This window comes from Strix uralensis, chromosome 5 (genome assembly GCF_047716275.1).
Source record: "Strix uralensis isolate ZFMK-TIS-50842 chromosome 5, bStrUra1, whole genome shotgun sequence".
NCBI classification, from domain to species: domain Eukaryota; kingdom Metazoa; phylum Chordata; class Aves; order Strigiformes; family Strigidae; genus Strix; species Strix uralensis.
The window spans coordinates 61,175,925-61,191,950 of NC_133976.1; the positions used below are offsets into that span (position 1 = coordinate 61,175,925).

A 16,026-nucleotide genomic window follows, 5' to 3' on the forward strand; every position below is an offset into this window, starting at 1 on the left:
GCATTAAGAAATTAAACTTTTCTATGTATTCATAATAACCTTTAAAAAACTTGCTTGTATTTTGACATGTGGTAACGGGGATTTATTGACCAGGACTGCTGGATATGTGTGTGAATACAAGCACGTGCACACACTTACTAGAATGGTTTTTTGCTGAGCATCTGCTTGTCTGGATGTGTTCATGTAATTCTCACACTTGAAGCTCCAAGGGAATGAGAATAATATCAAATGCTCACAGTCTTATCTTCCAAATGATGAGGGGGACTACTGGGAACCCAAAAGTATCTTGTCTCAAATAAAGGAGAAGTTAATTAACATTAGAGGTGGAATTAATGACAAAAAGTTCCATTTCATGCTTAATCTTTTCCACTCACTTCCATGACCTGTTCTAACCACAGCAAGTGTTAGGAGCCCTGAAACATTGGTTTGTGGTTTCTTTACTCAAGGATGTGGGGACTAAGTCATGTTGCTGTTGGGTTTTCTTTTTTTTTTTTTTTTTTGTAGTGTTGTGCTTTTTAAAAGCAATGATAGAATCAAAGGATAATTTTTCACCATGATGAAGGATCTTTGCACCCTAAGGTACTGCTGACTTCACTTAGTAGCACAAATTGATTTATGTGATATCTCCATGTAGTAACTCATTATGTTCATTCCTATGTGAAGCTGGAGGTCTCAGCTCCAGTGCTAAAAAAAATAAGAAGTCCATCCATCTAAAACATCTTAAATCTAACACTTTGCTTTGCACTCATTTCTGGTCCTCCCACTGTTCTCACAGATATCCAGGCCTGCAGCAGTGATGTCCCCTTCAAATTACTGAATGTTTTCTCTCCCCAAAACCTTGTAATCACCAGCCTTATTCCTGCCTCTTCTTTACGCCACCTCCAAAACTTGGTTGTTTGATAAAACTTTGGCCTCTGCCCTCACAGTGCTCTGCATCAGGTTTATTCCTATTTGATTTTACAAGCCTGCCTTACAGACTACTAAAACTATGGTGGACTAAATCATCCACCTCATCCACAGTACTGATTACACAGTTGCTGAGGAGAGGGGCTCCAAAGAGGACAAAAGCGTCAAAAAACCCGCAGCAAAACTGCAAGCCGAGAAGGCAGAAGCCCAGGGAAGAGGGAGAGCCTCAAGCCGCCTCCCCCCTGAGCGGGAAGAGTGAGCTATGAACAAGGACAGTGGGGACTCAGTGTGGGTCGAGACTAGAGTGATGTTGCCCAATGCCCCTCACATACAAGAGGATCCTCCAGGGAGTGCAAGCGACGAGGAGCCCGGCAAACAGGACGGGCAAAGAGGATGTGACACTTCAGAAGGGTGTGACACGTCAGAAGGGTGTGGCACGGCAGTTCGCACAGGGAGGGCATGCAGGTAAAGTGTGCAGACAGGGCATAGTCCCTCTCCTGGCTCTAGAGCTTATTTTAGCTAGTTGTCATCTCATCGTCCTCCATGAGTAGACTGAACCATGGTCTCCACTCGGGTCAAAACCACCACCACAAAGAACGTGGTGACCCGGACGGAGCTGCCACACAAACATGTAGAGGTCCAGGTCCCAGGCTGCAGGGAGTGGCTGAGCTTGTCAATCCTGCTGGAGGGCAGCAGTGACAACACCCGTGTGTGCTGTGATCAGCTGGATGACCTGCTCAGCCTGGTGGTGAAACTCAAAGAAGAGGTTGAAATATTAATAAGTATTAGGGAGTGTGAAAGGGAAATTGATTGGTGGAGTAACACCTTAGCACCCCTGAAGAAACAGGAGCAAATGGAGGCTCCAAAAGAGGCAGGCGATCCCTCACCCTCTTGCTGCCAGGCAGAAAGAGGGGACCTAAGAGATGGGGGAGACTGGAAACAGGTCCCTGCTCAGGGAGGCAGGAAAATTCCCTCCCGACCTCCCTCACCTTCCATGGTGTCCCTTCACAACAGATACGGGGCCCTGGAACTTTTGAATGAAGTAGAGAAGGACGAAGTAAATGAGTCAAACAAGGAGGAAGATCAAGGTTCACCAAGGACGGGTTGCCCTAGACCATGTGTTAAAACCAATTCTAAAAAGAACCCCAGAAGGGTCATTGTAGTGGGTGACTCCATCCTGAGGGGTGTTGAAGGCCCAATATGCAGACCGGACCCACTTCATAGGGAAGTCTGCTGCCTCCCTGGGGCCCGGGTGACGGACCTCACGGCAAAACTCCCCACTCTAGTGAGACTCAAGGACTACTACCCTCTCTTGGTTTTTCAGGTGGGTAGTGATAATATTACCAGGAGTAGTCCAAAATCAATGAAGAGTGATTTCAGGGCCTTGGGGAAACTGGTTAAGGGGGCGGGGGTACAAATAGTGTTCTACTCCATCTCTTCAGTTGCAGGGGTGGATGAGGAAGATTACAGGAGAACTCAAGAGATGAACTTGTGGCTCCAAGACTGGTGTTACTGGCAGGGCTTCAGATTTTTCTGTCACAGATTAGGATACAGGTCGCCAGACATTTCGGCAACAGATGGGATGCAGCTGTCCCAGGAGGGGAAAAGGATATTGGGGCAGGAGTTAGCTGGACTCATTGAGAGAGCTTTAAACTAGCTTTGAAGGGGGAGGGGACAAAACTGGAACTCCCAGACATAAGCCCCAGGGAAGATTACCAGAGTCTGTGGGCTATTGTTCCAGTGACAACCCTCACCCTGCCATCTCAGTGGAGGCAAGGGATGGAGACACGCAGCACAACAAAGATGCAAGGGATATTGATGGACCAGTAACTGTGGTAACACCTGTGAAAGGTCAGGCTGGAATTAGGACTTCTAAATGCAAAAAGGTGCTGGGGACATCAGCCCATCTGAAGCTGATGTATACCAATGCACACAGCATGGGTAACAAACAGGAGGAGCTTGAAGCCATGATGCAGCAGGAAAATTATGATGTAGTGGCTATCAAAGAAACATGGTGGGATGTCTGTCTTGACTGGAATGCACCAGTTGATGGCTACAAGCTCTTTAGAAGGGACAGACAAGGAAGGAGAGGTGGTGGGGTGGCGCTGTATGTTAGGGTCTGTTATGATGGCTTCGAACACAAGTATAGTGAAGACAGGGTGGAGTGTCTTTGCATTAGAATCAGGAGGAAAGCCAACAGGGCAGATGTCATAGTGGGAGTCTACTATAGGCCACCCAACCAGGACAGAGAGGTGGATGAAATATTCTGTAGGCACTTAGGAGAAATCTCACGATCGCTTGCCCTTGTTCTTGTGGGAGACTTTAAATTCCCAGACATCTGCTGGAAATACAACATCGCAGAGTGGGACCAGTCCCGGAGATTCCTGGAATGTGTTTGAGATAACTTCCTGACACAGTTGGTAAGTGAACCAACCAGAGGAGGTGCGCTGCTGGACCTCCTCTTTGTGAACGAAGAAGGACTGGTGGGTGATGTGGCGGTTGGAGGCCGACTAGGGCACAGTGATCATGAAATAATAGAGTTCTCTATTCTTAGAGAGACCAAGAGAGGGGACAGCAGCACTGCCATCCTGGACTTCCCAAGGGCTGACTTTGACTTGTTTAGGCACCTACTTGACAGGATCCCTTGGGAGACAATCCTGAAGGGTATAGGGGTCCAGGAAGGCTGGGCACTCTTTAAGAAGGAAGTCTTAATGTCACAGGAGCAGGTTGTCCCCCAGGTGCTGTGAGAGAAGCTGGCAGCAGAGAAGACTACCCTGGTTAAACAGGGAGCTTTGGATGCAACTCAGGGAGAAAAGGAGAGTTTACGGCCTTTGGAAGAAGGGGCTAGCCACTCACAATGATTACAAAGATGCTGTGAGGCTATGCAGGGTGGAAATCAGGAGGTCTAAAGCCCAGCTAGAAATTAATCTGGCTTCAGCAGTCAAAGGTAAAAAGAAATGTTTCTATAAGTACTTCAACAGCAAAAGAAAGACCAGAGAGAGCCTCCATCCCCTGCTAGACACAGGAGAAAACATGGCAAAGAGTGATGAGGAAAAGGCTGAGGTGCTTAATGCCTTCTTTACCTTGGTCTTTAATAACAACAGTAGTTGTATTGAGGGAATCCAGCCTCCTCAGCCAGAGGACAGAGACTGGGAGAACGACCCCCCCGCAATCCAGGAGAAGACAGTCAGTGACCTACTGCACCACATAGACATACACAAGTCTATGGGACCGGACAGGATACACCCGAGGGTGCTGAAGGAGATGGCTGGGGTGCTCGCCAAGCCGCTTCCCATCATTTATCAGCAGTCCTGGCTGACTAGGGAGGTCCCGACAGATTGGAAATTGGCCAATGTGACGCCCATATATAAGAAGTGTCGGAAGGATGATCCGGGAAATTACAGGCCTGTCAGCTTGACATCAGTGCCCGGGAAACTGATGGAGCAGCTCATCCTGAGTACCATCATACAACACATGTGGGACAACCAGATGATCAGGCCCAGTCAGCATGGGTTTATGAAAGGCAGGTCCTGCTTGACAAACCTGATCTCCTTCTACGACAGGGTGACCTGCTTATTGGATGAGGAAAAGGCTGGGGATGTTGTCTACCTTGACTTTAGTAAGGCCTTTGACACCGTTTCCCACACCATTCTCCTGGCGAAACTGGCTGCTCATGGCTTGGATGGGCACACACTTCACTGGGTAAAAAACTGGCTGGATGGCCGAACCCAAAGAGTGGTGGTGAATGGAGTTAAATCCGGTTGGCGGCCGGTCACGAGTGGTGTCCCCCAGGGCTCGGTTTTGGGGCCACTCCTGTTTAATATCTTTATTGATGATCTAGACGAGGGGATCGAGTACACAGGACAGTACACAAAATCACAGACCTAAGATCAGTATTTCTCTTGAGGGCCTCAGTGAAACAAAAGAGAAAGCATTGTATTTATAGGATAGATCATGTTTCATCTAAGATTCCTCCCTTCAGATCAATGTAGATCCAACTCTGTTCTACTGCTCCACCAACAATAAATACAGAAAATGTTCATATATGTGGTGGTTTAGCCCCTGACGGGGTCTGAGACCACGCGACCGCTGCCCCTCCCCCACAAAGGGAGTGAAATACAAAGCCCCAAGACTGAAATAAGGAAAGGTTTAATACAACAGTGCAATAGCAACACAACAAACAACAACAATAACAATAACAGTAATAGTGATAGCAATGAACAGAGCAAAATAGTTACCAAATACAGCAGTGGAAAGCACGATGTACAAAACCACGAGTGCACAGCACTCCGCGCCAGGAAAAATGTGACCTGCCAGGATGTGACGTCCCCATGGTATCTGAATAACCCGGCTAGAGCTCCCTCCCCACTGATGGGGAAACTTAACCCTATCCTGGTTAAACCAGGACATAATCCACCCCTTTATTCTATACCATGTGCGTCACATCCAGCTGCCACTTAGCAATGAGCATTGACAAAGAAAAATTAACAAAAGCACAGTATAACTCACGGTGTGTTTTCACCCACAATCAAGTCCCCTTGTGGTACGCATCGGACCTCTCCATCCTTCTGCATCACCCACCAGGTGCACCCAGGTCCTTGAGCAAAAACAATCCCGTGGATGGGTTTGCCTTTGCCCGGCGCAGGACTAACCCAGACCATTTTTCCCAGCAGGTCCCTCATGCGCACCACAGGGACTTTATCCCCGTCCACAACACGTGGAAGTTTTGACTGAGCTGGGCCAGCTCGATTGGCAGATCCTCTTGTGTTCACTAACCAAGTGGCCTTTGTCAGATGTGTGTCCCAGTGTTTGAAGGTTCCACCCCCCATTGCTCTCAATGTAGTTTTTAACAGCCCATTGTAGCGCTCGATCTTCCCAGAGGCTGGTGCGTGGTAGGGGATGTGGTAGACCCACTCGATGCCATGTTCTTCTGCCCAGGCATCTATGAGGTTATTTCGGAAGTGAGTCCCGTTGTCCGACTCAATCCTCTCTGGGGTGCCGTGTCGCCACAGGACTCGCTCTTCAAGGCCCAGGATGGTATTTCGGGCGGTGGCGTGGGACACTGGATAAGTTTCGAGCCATCCAGTGGTTGCTTCCACCATTGTGAGCACGTGGCGCTTGCCTCGGCGGGTCTGTGGCAGTGTGATGTAGTCGATCTGCCAGGCCTCTCCATATTTATATTTCATCCATCGATCTTCATTCTGCTGGGGCTTCACCCGTTTGGCTTGTTTGATTGCAGCACATATCTCACATCCGTGGATGATCTCTGCGATGGTGTCAATGGTGAGGTCCACCCCTCGATCTCGAGCCCACCTGTATGTTGCATCTCTGCCTTGGTGGCCCGAGGGCTCATGGGCCCACCGGGCTATGAACAGTTCACCTTTACGCTGCCAGTCCAAGTCCACCTGAGCCACCTCGATCTTAGCAGCTTGGTCCGCCTGCTGGTTATGCTGATGTTCATCAGTGGCTCGACTCTTGGGTATATGGGCATCCACATGGCGCACCTTCACAACGAGGTTCTCCACCCGGGCTGCAATGTCCTGCCATACTTCAGCAGCCCAGATAGGTCTGCCCTTGCGTTGCCAGTTGTTCTGTTTCCATTGCTGCAACCACATCCACAGGGCACTTGCCATCACCCACGAGTCAGTGTAGATATAGAGCCTCGGCCACTTTTCTCGCTCAGCAATCTCCAAAGCCAATTGGATGGCTTTCACCTCTGCGAACTGGCTCGATTCACCTTGTCCCTCAACAGCTTCAGTGGTTTCTTGTGTGGGATGCCACACTGCAGCCTTCCATCGTCGATGTTTTCCCACAATGCGACAAGACCCATCAGTGAACAGGGCATATTGCTTTTCTTCCTCTGGCAGCTCGTTATATGGTGGGGCCTCCTCAGCACGTTTCACCTCTTGTTCTGGTGACATCCCCGCATCCTTGCTCTCTGGCCAGTTCATGATCATTTCCACTAATCCTGGGGGGTCGCGGTTCCCTATTTGGCCCCGTTGTGTTATCAACGCAACCCATTTACTCCACGTGGCATCTGTTGCATGATGTGTGGAGGGAGCCTTTCCTTTGAACATCCATCCCAGCACCGGCAGTTGAGGTGCCAGAAGAGCTGTGTCTCAGTGCCGACCACTTCTGAGGCAGCTCGAATTCCTTCATACGCTGCCAGTATCTCCTTCTCAGTCAGTGTATAGTTAGCTTCAGAGCCTTTGTATCCCCGGCTCCAAAAGCCTAGAGGTCGGCCTCGGGATTCCCCATCTGCTCTCTGCCAAAGGCTCCAGGAAGGGCCATTCTCCCCGGCTGCAGTGTAGAGCACGTTCTTAATCTCCTGCCCTGTCTGGACTGGCCCGAGAGCCACTGCCTGGGTAATCTCCTGCTTAATTTGTTCAAAGGCTTGTTGTTGCTCTGGGCCCCATTTAAAATCGTTCTTCTTGCGGGTTACGTGGTAGAGAGGGCTCACAATCAGGCTGTAGTTTGGGATGTGCATCCTCCAGAACCCCACAGCGCCCAGGAAAGATTGAGTCTCCTTTTTGGTGGTTGGTGGGGCCATGGCTGTTATCTTGTTTATCACCTCCACTGGGATGTGGCGACGCCCATCTTGCCATTTTACTCCTAGGAACTGAATCTCCCTTCCAGGCCCCTTAACCTTCTGTCGCTTGATGACAAAACCAGACTTCAGGAGGATTTCAATTACCTTCTTTCCTTTCTCAAAGACTTCCTCAGCTGTGTCCCCCCATACAATGATATCATCAATGAACTGCAGGTGTTCTGGAGCCCCACCTTTCTCCAGTGCAGTATGGACCAGTCTATGGCAAATGGTGGAGCTGTGTTTCCACCCCTGGGACAATCGATTCCAGGTGTACTGGATACCCCTCCAAGTGAACACAAACTGTGGCCTGCACTCTGGTGCTATTGGAATGGAGAAAAACGCGTTAGCGATGTCAATCGTGGCGTACCACTTGGCTGCCTTCGACTCCAGCTCATACTGGAGCTCTAGCATGTCCGGCACTGCAGCACTCATCGCTGGTGTAACTTCATTCAGGCCACGGTAGTCCACAGTCAGTCTCCATTCGCCATTAGGTTTTCTCACTGGCCATATAGGGCTGTTGAAAGGTGAGTGAGTCTTGCTGATCACCTCCTGGCTTTCTAGTCGACGGATCAGCTGATGGATGGGGACTAGAGAATCTCGGTTAGTACGGTACTGCCGCCGGTGCACCGTCTTGGTAGCAATTGGCACTCGCTGCTCTTCGACCTTAAGCAACCCCACCACCGAGGGGTCCTCTGAGAGGCCGGGTAAAGTGGACAATTGCTCAACCTCCTCCAGGGCAGCTATACCAAAGGCCCACCGGTACCCTTTTGGGTCTTTAAAGTACCCTCTCCTGAGGTAATCTATAGCTAGGATGCACGGGGCATCTGGGCCAGTCACAATGGGGTGCTTATGCCAGTCCTTCCCAGTTAAGCTCACTTCAGCCTCTAATAGGGTCAGCTGTTGGGACCCCCCTGTCACTCCAGAGATGCAGATGGATTCAACCCCACTGTGGCTTGATGGCATCAAGGTGCACTGTGCGCCAGTGTCTACCAAGGCCTTATATTCTTGTGGTTCTGATGTGCCAGGCCATTGGATCCACACCTTCCAGTAAATCTGATTATCCCTTTCCCCCACCTGGCTGGAGGCAGGGCCCCTCTAATCCTGCTCAGCATCACTCACTTGATCTAAGAGTGACTCCTGCAGGAATGACTTACTGGTCCCCTCAAGAGGGTCAAGCATACTGTTGGCCATTCTATTCTGTCTGGGGGATTTCTGACTAGACACTGGAGCTGCATCTCTCTTGGAAGACTCCGCTTTCATGGTGGTCTTCCCTTTCAGTTGCTGTACTCGTGCAGCTAGGGCGGAAGTGGGCTGCCCATGCCACCTTCTCATGTTCTCCCCATTGTCGCGGAGGAAGAACCACAGGGTGCCCCGTGGTGTGTACCTTCTACCGCCCTTCTCTTGGGTGGGGAAACGCCTGCTTCTAATGGCTGAGACATCGGCCCGTGCATGTGAAACATAGGACATGTCCTGTTCCATTTTTTGGAGCCTCTGAGACAGTTCCTCTATGGCTGAAACCCAGGCATGTTGGGAGGAAGGGAGACTTCCCTCATAGTGCCGGAGCTGCATAGTCACTTCATCCACTGTCTGATTGTCTTGCCACCAGGATGCTGCTGCTAATGCTTTGGAATGGCCCTCTGGTCCACTTGCCTAACCGACATAGAGAATCATCCTTGTAGGGGTACCTCTCCCTCACAGCGAGCAGGAGTCGCCTCCAAAGGCTGAGGGTTTGAGCCTGTTTCCCTATTGCCTTGTCAATACCAGCCTGCTTGGCTAAATGTCCAACCTGCTTGGCCTCTCTCCCCTCCAATTCCAAACCAGCAGCTCCACTATCCCAGCACCGGAGCAACCAGGTGCAAATTTGCTCGCCTGGACTGCGGCTGTAATCCTTCCGCATATCTCGCAACTCACTCAGGGATAGAGATCGGATGATTACCTCCGGCTCTTCCTCCTGCTCTCGTGATGGGCCTGGTTCATTATCACCCTGTGCACTGCGAGGGGATTTTTTGGTATATTTGGTTTTCCGTATCGGGGCAACTGATACTGGTGCTGCTTGTCCCTCCGGCTCAGCTGCTGTGCTGGTGGAGGCGACCGGTACTGGCGCTGCCTGTCCCCCTGGCCCAGCTGCTGTACCAGCAGCCTCACTTTCAGACCCTGCAGCTCTTTCACCCCCTTGGGGGCAGTGAACAGTGTTAAAGATGACACCGTAAGCATGGGCAAGCCCCCAGCACATCGCAAGGATTTGTGTCTCCCGGGATTTGTCAGATTGGCAGCACACCTTTTCCAAACACTCCACCAGTTTATCAGGACTCTGCACTTGTTCGACAGTGAGATCCCAAAGCATTGGGGGTGACCACTGACTCAGGCACTTGCCCATATTCTCCCACACACCTTGCCATTTATAACTATCTGCCCCCGGGGCAGGTTTCCGGGTGGTGCTATTGTTGGAGAAGTACCGCATGGCCCAAAACAGGATCTGGCAGACATTTAGAAAGCATTGTGCCGCGAACACAGTGGCCAGGAGGCTCCAGGGATAGCTGAAACTCTCAAAAACTGAGAGAATCTCCTCCCCTGGCTCACCCATAGAGGGGGTGAGACCCCAAACAAAAGACCAGGCAGCAAACAGGTAGCGGTGCACCCCCACAAGCAGCGAAACGAGCCCATTATAAGCAGACAGTAACCAGTAGAGCAAAATACAGCCCTTGCCACATTTTCCACCGACAATAAATGCCACTACTAGGAGCACAGAGTGGATATGAGGATTAATCCAGCCCCACCACGCAAGCAAATTGCCCAGCATTGCAAACATTTCTTATCAAATAATACAAGTAAAACAGAAAAATTACACCTAACAGATTGCTCTAACACACTTCTCCTTTTGTCCTTATTTCAGTCTTCTCCAGCCTCACGTTGGAGCGCCAAAGTTGTGGTGGTTTAGCCCCTGCCGGGGTCTGAGACCACGCGACCGCTGCCCCTCCCCCACAAAGGGAGTGAAATACAAAGCCCCAAGACTGAAATAAGGAAAGGTTTAATACAACAGTGCAATAGCAACACAACCAACAACAACAATAACAATAACAGTAATAGTGATAGCAATGAACAGAGCAAAATAGCTACCAAATACAGCAGTGGAAAGCACGATGTACAAAACCACGAGTGCACCGCGCTCCCCAGCCAGGAAAAATGTGACCTGCCAGGATGTGAAGTCGGCATGGTATCTGAATAACCCGGCTAGAGCTCCCCCCCCACTGCTGAGGAAACTTAACCCTATCCTGGTTAAACCAGGACAATATATTTGCAAGAAGTATTAAAAACCTCATTATTTGTTGGAAAGGAGGGGCATAGGGTAAAGGGGAAAGTGTCATAGTTTACAGCCATGTGTTTTCAAATAGAGGCTAATGTATGCATACCAGCACTCACTTTTACACAGCAGTGCCAAAATAATGATAAACTGCAAAGTGATCTTTGCAGTGACACTATACACAGAGCAGAGCCCTTAAAATCAGAGCCTAAATTATATACTTTGGGCCTCCAGTGTTGTAAGCTAGAAATAACTTCATACTTTCCCTTCACTCCTACCAGATGGCTTTGCTGAGTTCCTAGTTCAGGATTCAAACTCCTGCTTGACTCTAAACAGGCATCTTCACACAGCAAATTCTATACACATATGTAAACTATGCCATCTCAAGACTTTTGTGTGACAACATCTGGGATTACATTTATAGGATTTTAATTCAAAGGGTTGAGTTATGCATATGAACTAGCACCCTGCATCTGACCACTGAGCTAGCTGTAGTGCTACAGTCCCATCACAAAACCTGTTGACATCTATACTAGCCCTGTAAACAGCTCACGTACACTTCAAAAGCATCAAAGTGTTTTCCCCATTTTCCAAGAAAAAAGAGCCCTTACAATACATAAACAAACACATAGAAAGACAGAGACATATTTCTTTGCATAGTTTCAGTAAAAACATGCTTTTCTTATTAAATTTTGTTGCTATCCTTTGATTAAATATATCTTCTTTCCCAGGAAATCTGTGACTAAGTATGTGTAAATACTTATCTCAGGGGTCTGCCCTTATGGCAGCTGTGGTCACCCCCAGAACTTCCCACCACTTATGTGTGTGAATTGCTTCATAGTCGTGTGTATAAAATGTTGCCCCTTCCTTCATTTTCCCTGTCTGTGTGCTTGCCAAGTATGCTGGCTGACCACGTTATTAGCAACAGAAATGGGACTCAAGTCCCAACAAGACTCTGGTGGAAGCTGCAAGTGCCCCCACTGACTGCAGTGGAGTTCAGTCTGCTTCCATCACTTCAGCAAGGACTTCTCAGCTCTATTACTGGGTGGTTGTGGACTCTGGTTGCTTTAGTCCTGTGGACTATTGAGAACTTTTGATTCCACTTAACTTCAACAGAGACTAAGGGCACTCCATGGTCACTAAACCCATCATAAAATGCAGCTAAGTGTATGTGCTGCTCTGTCTTTCATTGGTTCCTCCATAAGGCGGGTTCATCAACATGGAAATTTGGTGGCAGAAGCAGATTCCTGGCAAACCATGTGCCAGAATTTTCCTGGAGCTGCAGCTTTCCCAGTGAGGCTGCCACACATTCAGAGTCTGGATCTGTGTTTCACCTCAAACCCCACACACTATGGCCAGACCAAGCAGCTTCTGACTCCAGCATGCCCTGGCACCAGCTGGTCACCCCTATGTGGGATGAGGCCAAGCCTTACCAAGAAAGTTCATGTTTCCAAGAAGCAAAGAGAAAAGGAGAGGTTTGAACAGAGCATTGTCATTGCCGATGGTTTCTTCCAGGCTAGCAGTAAAATTGGGTTGTTTATTGGATCCTAAACTTTCTTTGCATGTACATAGGAAAACAGATGCTTCCCACTCCTGGGCCCCATGCTCGAGCCAGGGCCCCTCAGCAAAACCTGCAGGTAGGATACATAAACAGGGCAGCAGAGACATCACTTCCTGCCTCTAGCTGCTTTGAGCTGGTGATATAACTTCATCTCTCCCACACACTTCTTTGGCCTCCTTGCCAGGGTATCAGGCAGGCTTGCAGCATGCAGCTTGCTTTTCCTGTGTGGTAGGAGCAGCTGCTGCCTCTGCTCACAAACAGGGAACAGAGGCTGGGGCTTGCAAGCACTTTGGCTCAAACAGAGTGCACAGGGCATGGATGACTGAGCTGGGAAGCAAGCCAGGTATCCCAGAGCCTGAGCAGGTGGGTGCCCTAACTACTAGGTTACCTTTCATCTTCCAGCATTAAAGGCCTGGCATGGTCAATCTTTGGTAAGCCTCAGGTGCAGCAACCTGTCCTCCATTTGATTCATTTATGCCAGCAGCAAATTAAGTTTCAGGCTCTTACAATGAATTAGAGAGGTGAAGGGGAAGCAGAGCACAAACTCGTGTGCCTGGACATATGCTTAATTATGCAGCTTCAAGATAGCCACCTATCACAGTCTCTTGAGTTTTTTCCCTAAACAGTGGATGCTGGTCCCTGTCTGTGCCAAGACTGTGATTTATTGCAGCTGTGTGCCCTTTTGTGGTCTGAAGAGGATCCTTCAGCTTTCTGCCTGAAGAAGGTCCTCACAAGTGACACAGGTTATTTGAGAACATGATACACTCACTATTCCCTTCTCCTGTGACGTTTCTTTACATAAGCAGCTGAATAGTAAAACATATCAGTGTTCATTACTAATTTTGTTATTTATAGCGAGCTGCCACAGATGGAGAATGCAGCACCATTTTATCTTTAGGGCGTAGCGCCTGCCTGTCCATACAGACAATTGATAATTAGCACAAGAACAATTTGTTTATCTATTCTCAAACTTAAATAAATAGGAGAGCCATTTATCTGTCAAAATTCAACTCCCTCCCATTGCCAGAACTCCAGGATAACTGCTTAATGAATAGAGCTCATAGCTTCAGGCATTTAGGTAAAGACAAAAGTGTCTTTTAAAAGAATTCTCATTAAAGAAATGAAATATGTAATAAAAAATAACAGGTTATGTACTGAAGGGATAGCATTTAGATCACAAGAATCAGGAGCACTGGACAAGATGAAGATCACAGGGATGTCAAACAGAGGTATAGAAATGTATGTAGGGTATGTGTGGTGTATATATATCCTGGTTAGTCCTGGCATGTGCACTTCCTACCAGGGCAGCCACCCAGCTCTCAGCCGATCACTCCAAGTGAATCCTAACATGAGCATGAAACTGGGGAATAGAAGGCAGAGACAATATTTGTAGTTCTCCAAGTAGAATCCAATATCTGCACTAAGATGCACTTGCATGGCTTGAATGGCAGGACCCTGACCAATGTAAACAGCACACAAGCCAGGGAGAAGACATGACATAATTTTTTCTATTTTTATCGCCTATTCCAACTCTTCTTTGTTTTCTTTAATTCCCTCTACCCACCCCTGAAGTTAGAGAAGAGAGGAAGAGGTGTTATGAATAGATGGACTTTCTGAGTTGCCCCCAAGGGTTGGCCCCTGTTCCCTCTCTCCTTGCCCCCACCACTGTTGACGGGAGGGGAATGGGAGCTGCTGAGGGACTGCTCACATGAGCTTTAAAGGCCAAAGCAGTATGTGTGGAAAAAAACAAACAGCCCTTGTCTCTCTCACAATTCAGATATTTTCAGCATCTGAAAGTGTTCACTTACTCAAGCTTGCAGGTGCAGCTTTTTTTACATGCACATGAGTATATATACAGGGTTGCAAAAGCAACAGGAAAAAGTAAGAAGGTTCTAGAGGTTACTGCTATTAGGCTGCAAAAGTGGGTCATATCTGCAGAATTCTGCCTGGCCTCCATTTCTGATCTTATGGGTCCCAGTGAAGCGCTATTTGCTTATCGTCCTACCACCTGGACAATCTTTATTTGACCTTTTTATCCTCTCATCGACATCTGGGAAGCAAATAAAAGGTACTAAATAAAAGTAAACTATTTAAAATACAATGGCTGGAAAGAAATAACTAATGAGGAGCTCCTTCTTTTGTCTTTCAGCTCACAACTCCGAATTTCCCTGTAGTGATCAAGCTGGGACATGCTCATGCTGGAATGGGGAAGGTAAATAAAAGAAAAAATACATATAGCTCAGAAAAACAGATATATATGTGGCACATCATTCCTGTGATCATACACAGTGTGTGGCCAGCCAGCAAAGGGGTTAAACCTCCCCACAGACTATCTGGGTTGCACTGGCTGTTCCTGTGGGAGAACAGGCGTTTTTCTGCTGCCACACACTTGGAGACAGGCAGTGGCATTGGGTTGGAGACTGTCTAGGATGCGGAAAGGGAGGATGTGAAGAATGGGGGAAAAAATTGGCTGGGCTGAAGTCATTAGGCTCATCTTTTATATATTTTCTCCTCTCCTGAAAGTGGTAATGTTTATTCAGGCACCTGTAATGTGCAGCTACACCCCATAGTTCTCACAATGAGGAGCAGTGGTACTGGTCTTTTTGAGCACATTATGATGACCTTATTCAACAAAATGGCAGCAACCCCTTCAGTTATTTTTTCCCTCTTTGCAAGGAAGAACAAGATCTTACAAAGCAGAGTGGCTGGTTGTCTGCCAAGGAATCCTGAAAAACAGTTCACTTCCCAGAAGGACCTGTTTGTTTCTCCCAGGCTCTCTGGGATCTTTATTCTTGGGGTGACAGGGCTTCCCTTTCAGTAGGGCATTGCCAGTACATTCCTGATGCACTTTAGTCTCCTCTTTCTTGCATATACCTTTTAAAAAAACATCCCCTATCTGTCTAAAACTTGATTTGTTCAGAAGTAGGAAATTCTGATGTATCATCTCTGAATCCAAATGGGTGGTACATGAACTTCATAACTGATACCCCTGTCACAGTGCTTCCCTAGAGCAGACAGACTTTCTCCCAGCCTCACACTTTGCCTGAAAATTATATATAGGTACAGCAAACTTCACCTTGGTACAGCTTGTTTGCTTACGCTCTGGAAACAGAAGCCCTTTTTGGTTTCCTGGATTGCACATGGAAGCTCTCATAATCTTTCCTACTTTGGTTGCAGTCTTCACCTGTCTGAATGGTAGCTGCCAGAGAGGAAGTGGGCTCAGTGGTGGAGTTGGCTTTCAGCATCAAAGAACAAACATTTAAGTAAGCAGGAAATGTTTGTTAAAATATTGGTGCTGTGTATGTTAAACAGGAAGAGGTGTCATTGAATTAGAGTACATGCGGACCTGTAATGTAGGGAGAGATTCATGTGTCTCTCTTATGCACAAAGGACCCTCAGTGGCTACAGAAATGAGAGCAGAATCAAAGAAAAGTACCCCAATCTTAACAGTGTTTCCAAAGTTCTCAGCAGAATATTTAGCTATTGTCTTCTGCACCAGACATCAGGTCTTCTTCCACCCCTCACTTTCCAGCCCATTTTATTCTTTAATGATATTGATTTTTGCTGTCACAAGTTATAGGGGAAGAGAGTTTCTATTCAAATTCCAAGCACAATTGTATGCAGTGGTACAAGGTGGGTACGTAGGAAGTCATTCCACATGAAGATAGA

General features: G+C 48.0%; 1 protein-coding gene across 5 annotated transcripts in view; it reads left to right on the forward strand.

Annotated features, from left to right (window-relative positions):
• SYN3 (synapsin III) overlaps positions 1–16,026 on the forward strand; it is a 251,896-nt gene that overhangs the window by 203,479 nt on the left and 32,391 nt on the right. For all 5 annotated transcript variants that reach the window (XM_074871316.1, XM_074871315.1, XM_074871314.1 and 2 more), the window contains one exon: positions 14,507–14,569. In XM_074871316.1, coding sequence (XP_074727417.1) covers positions 14,507–14,569 — 63 coding nt within the window. The remainder of the gene's footprint in view (positions 1–14,506; positions 14,570–16,026) is intronic.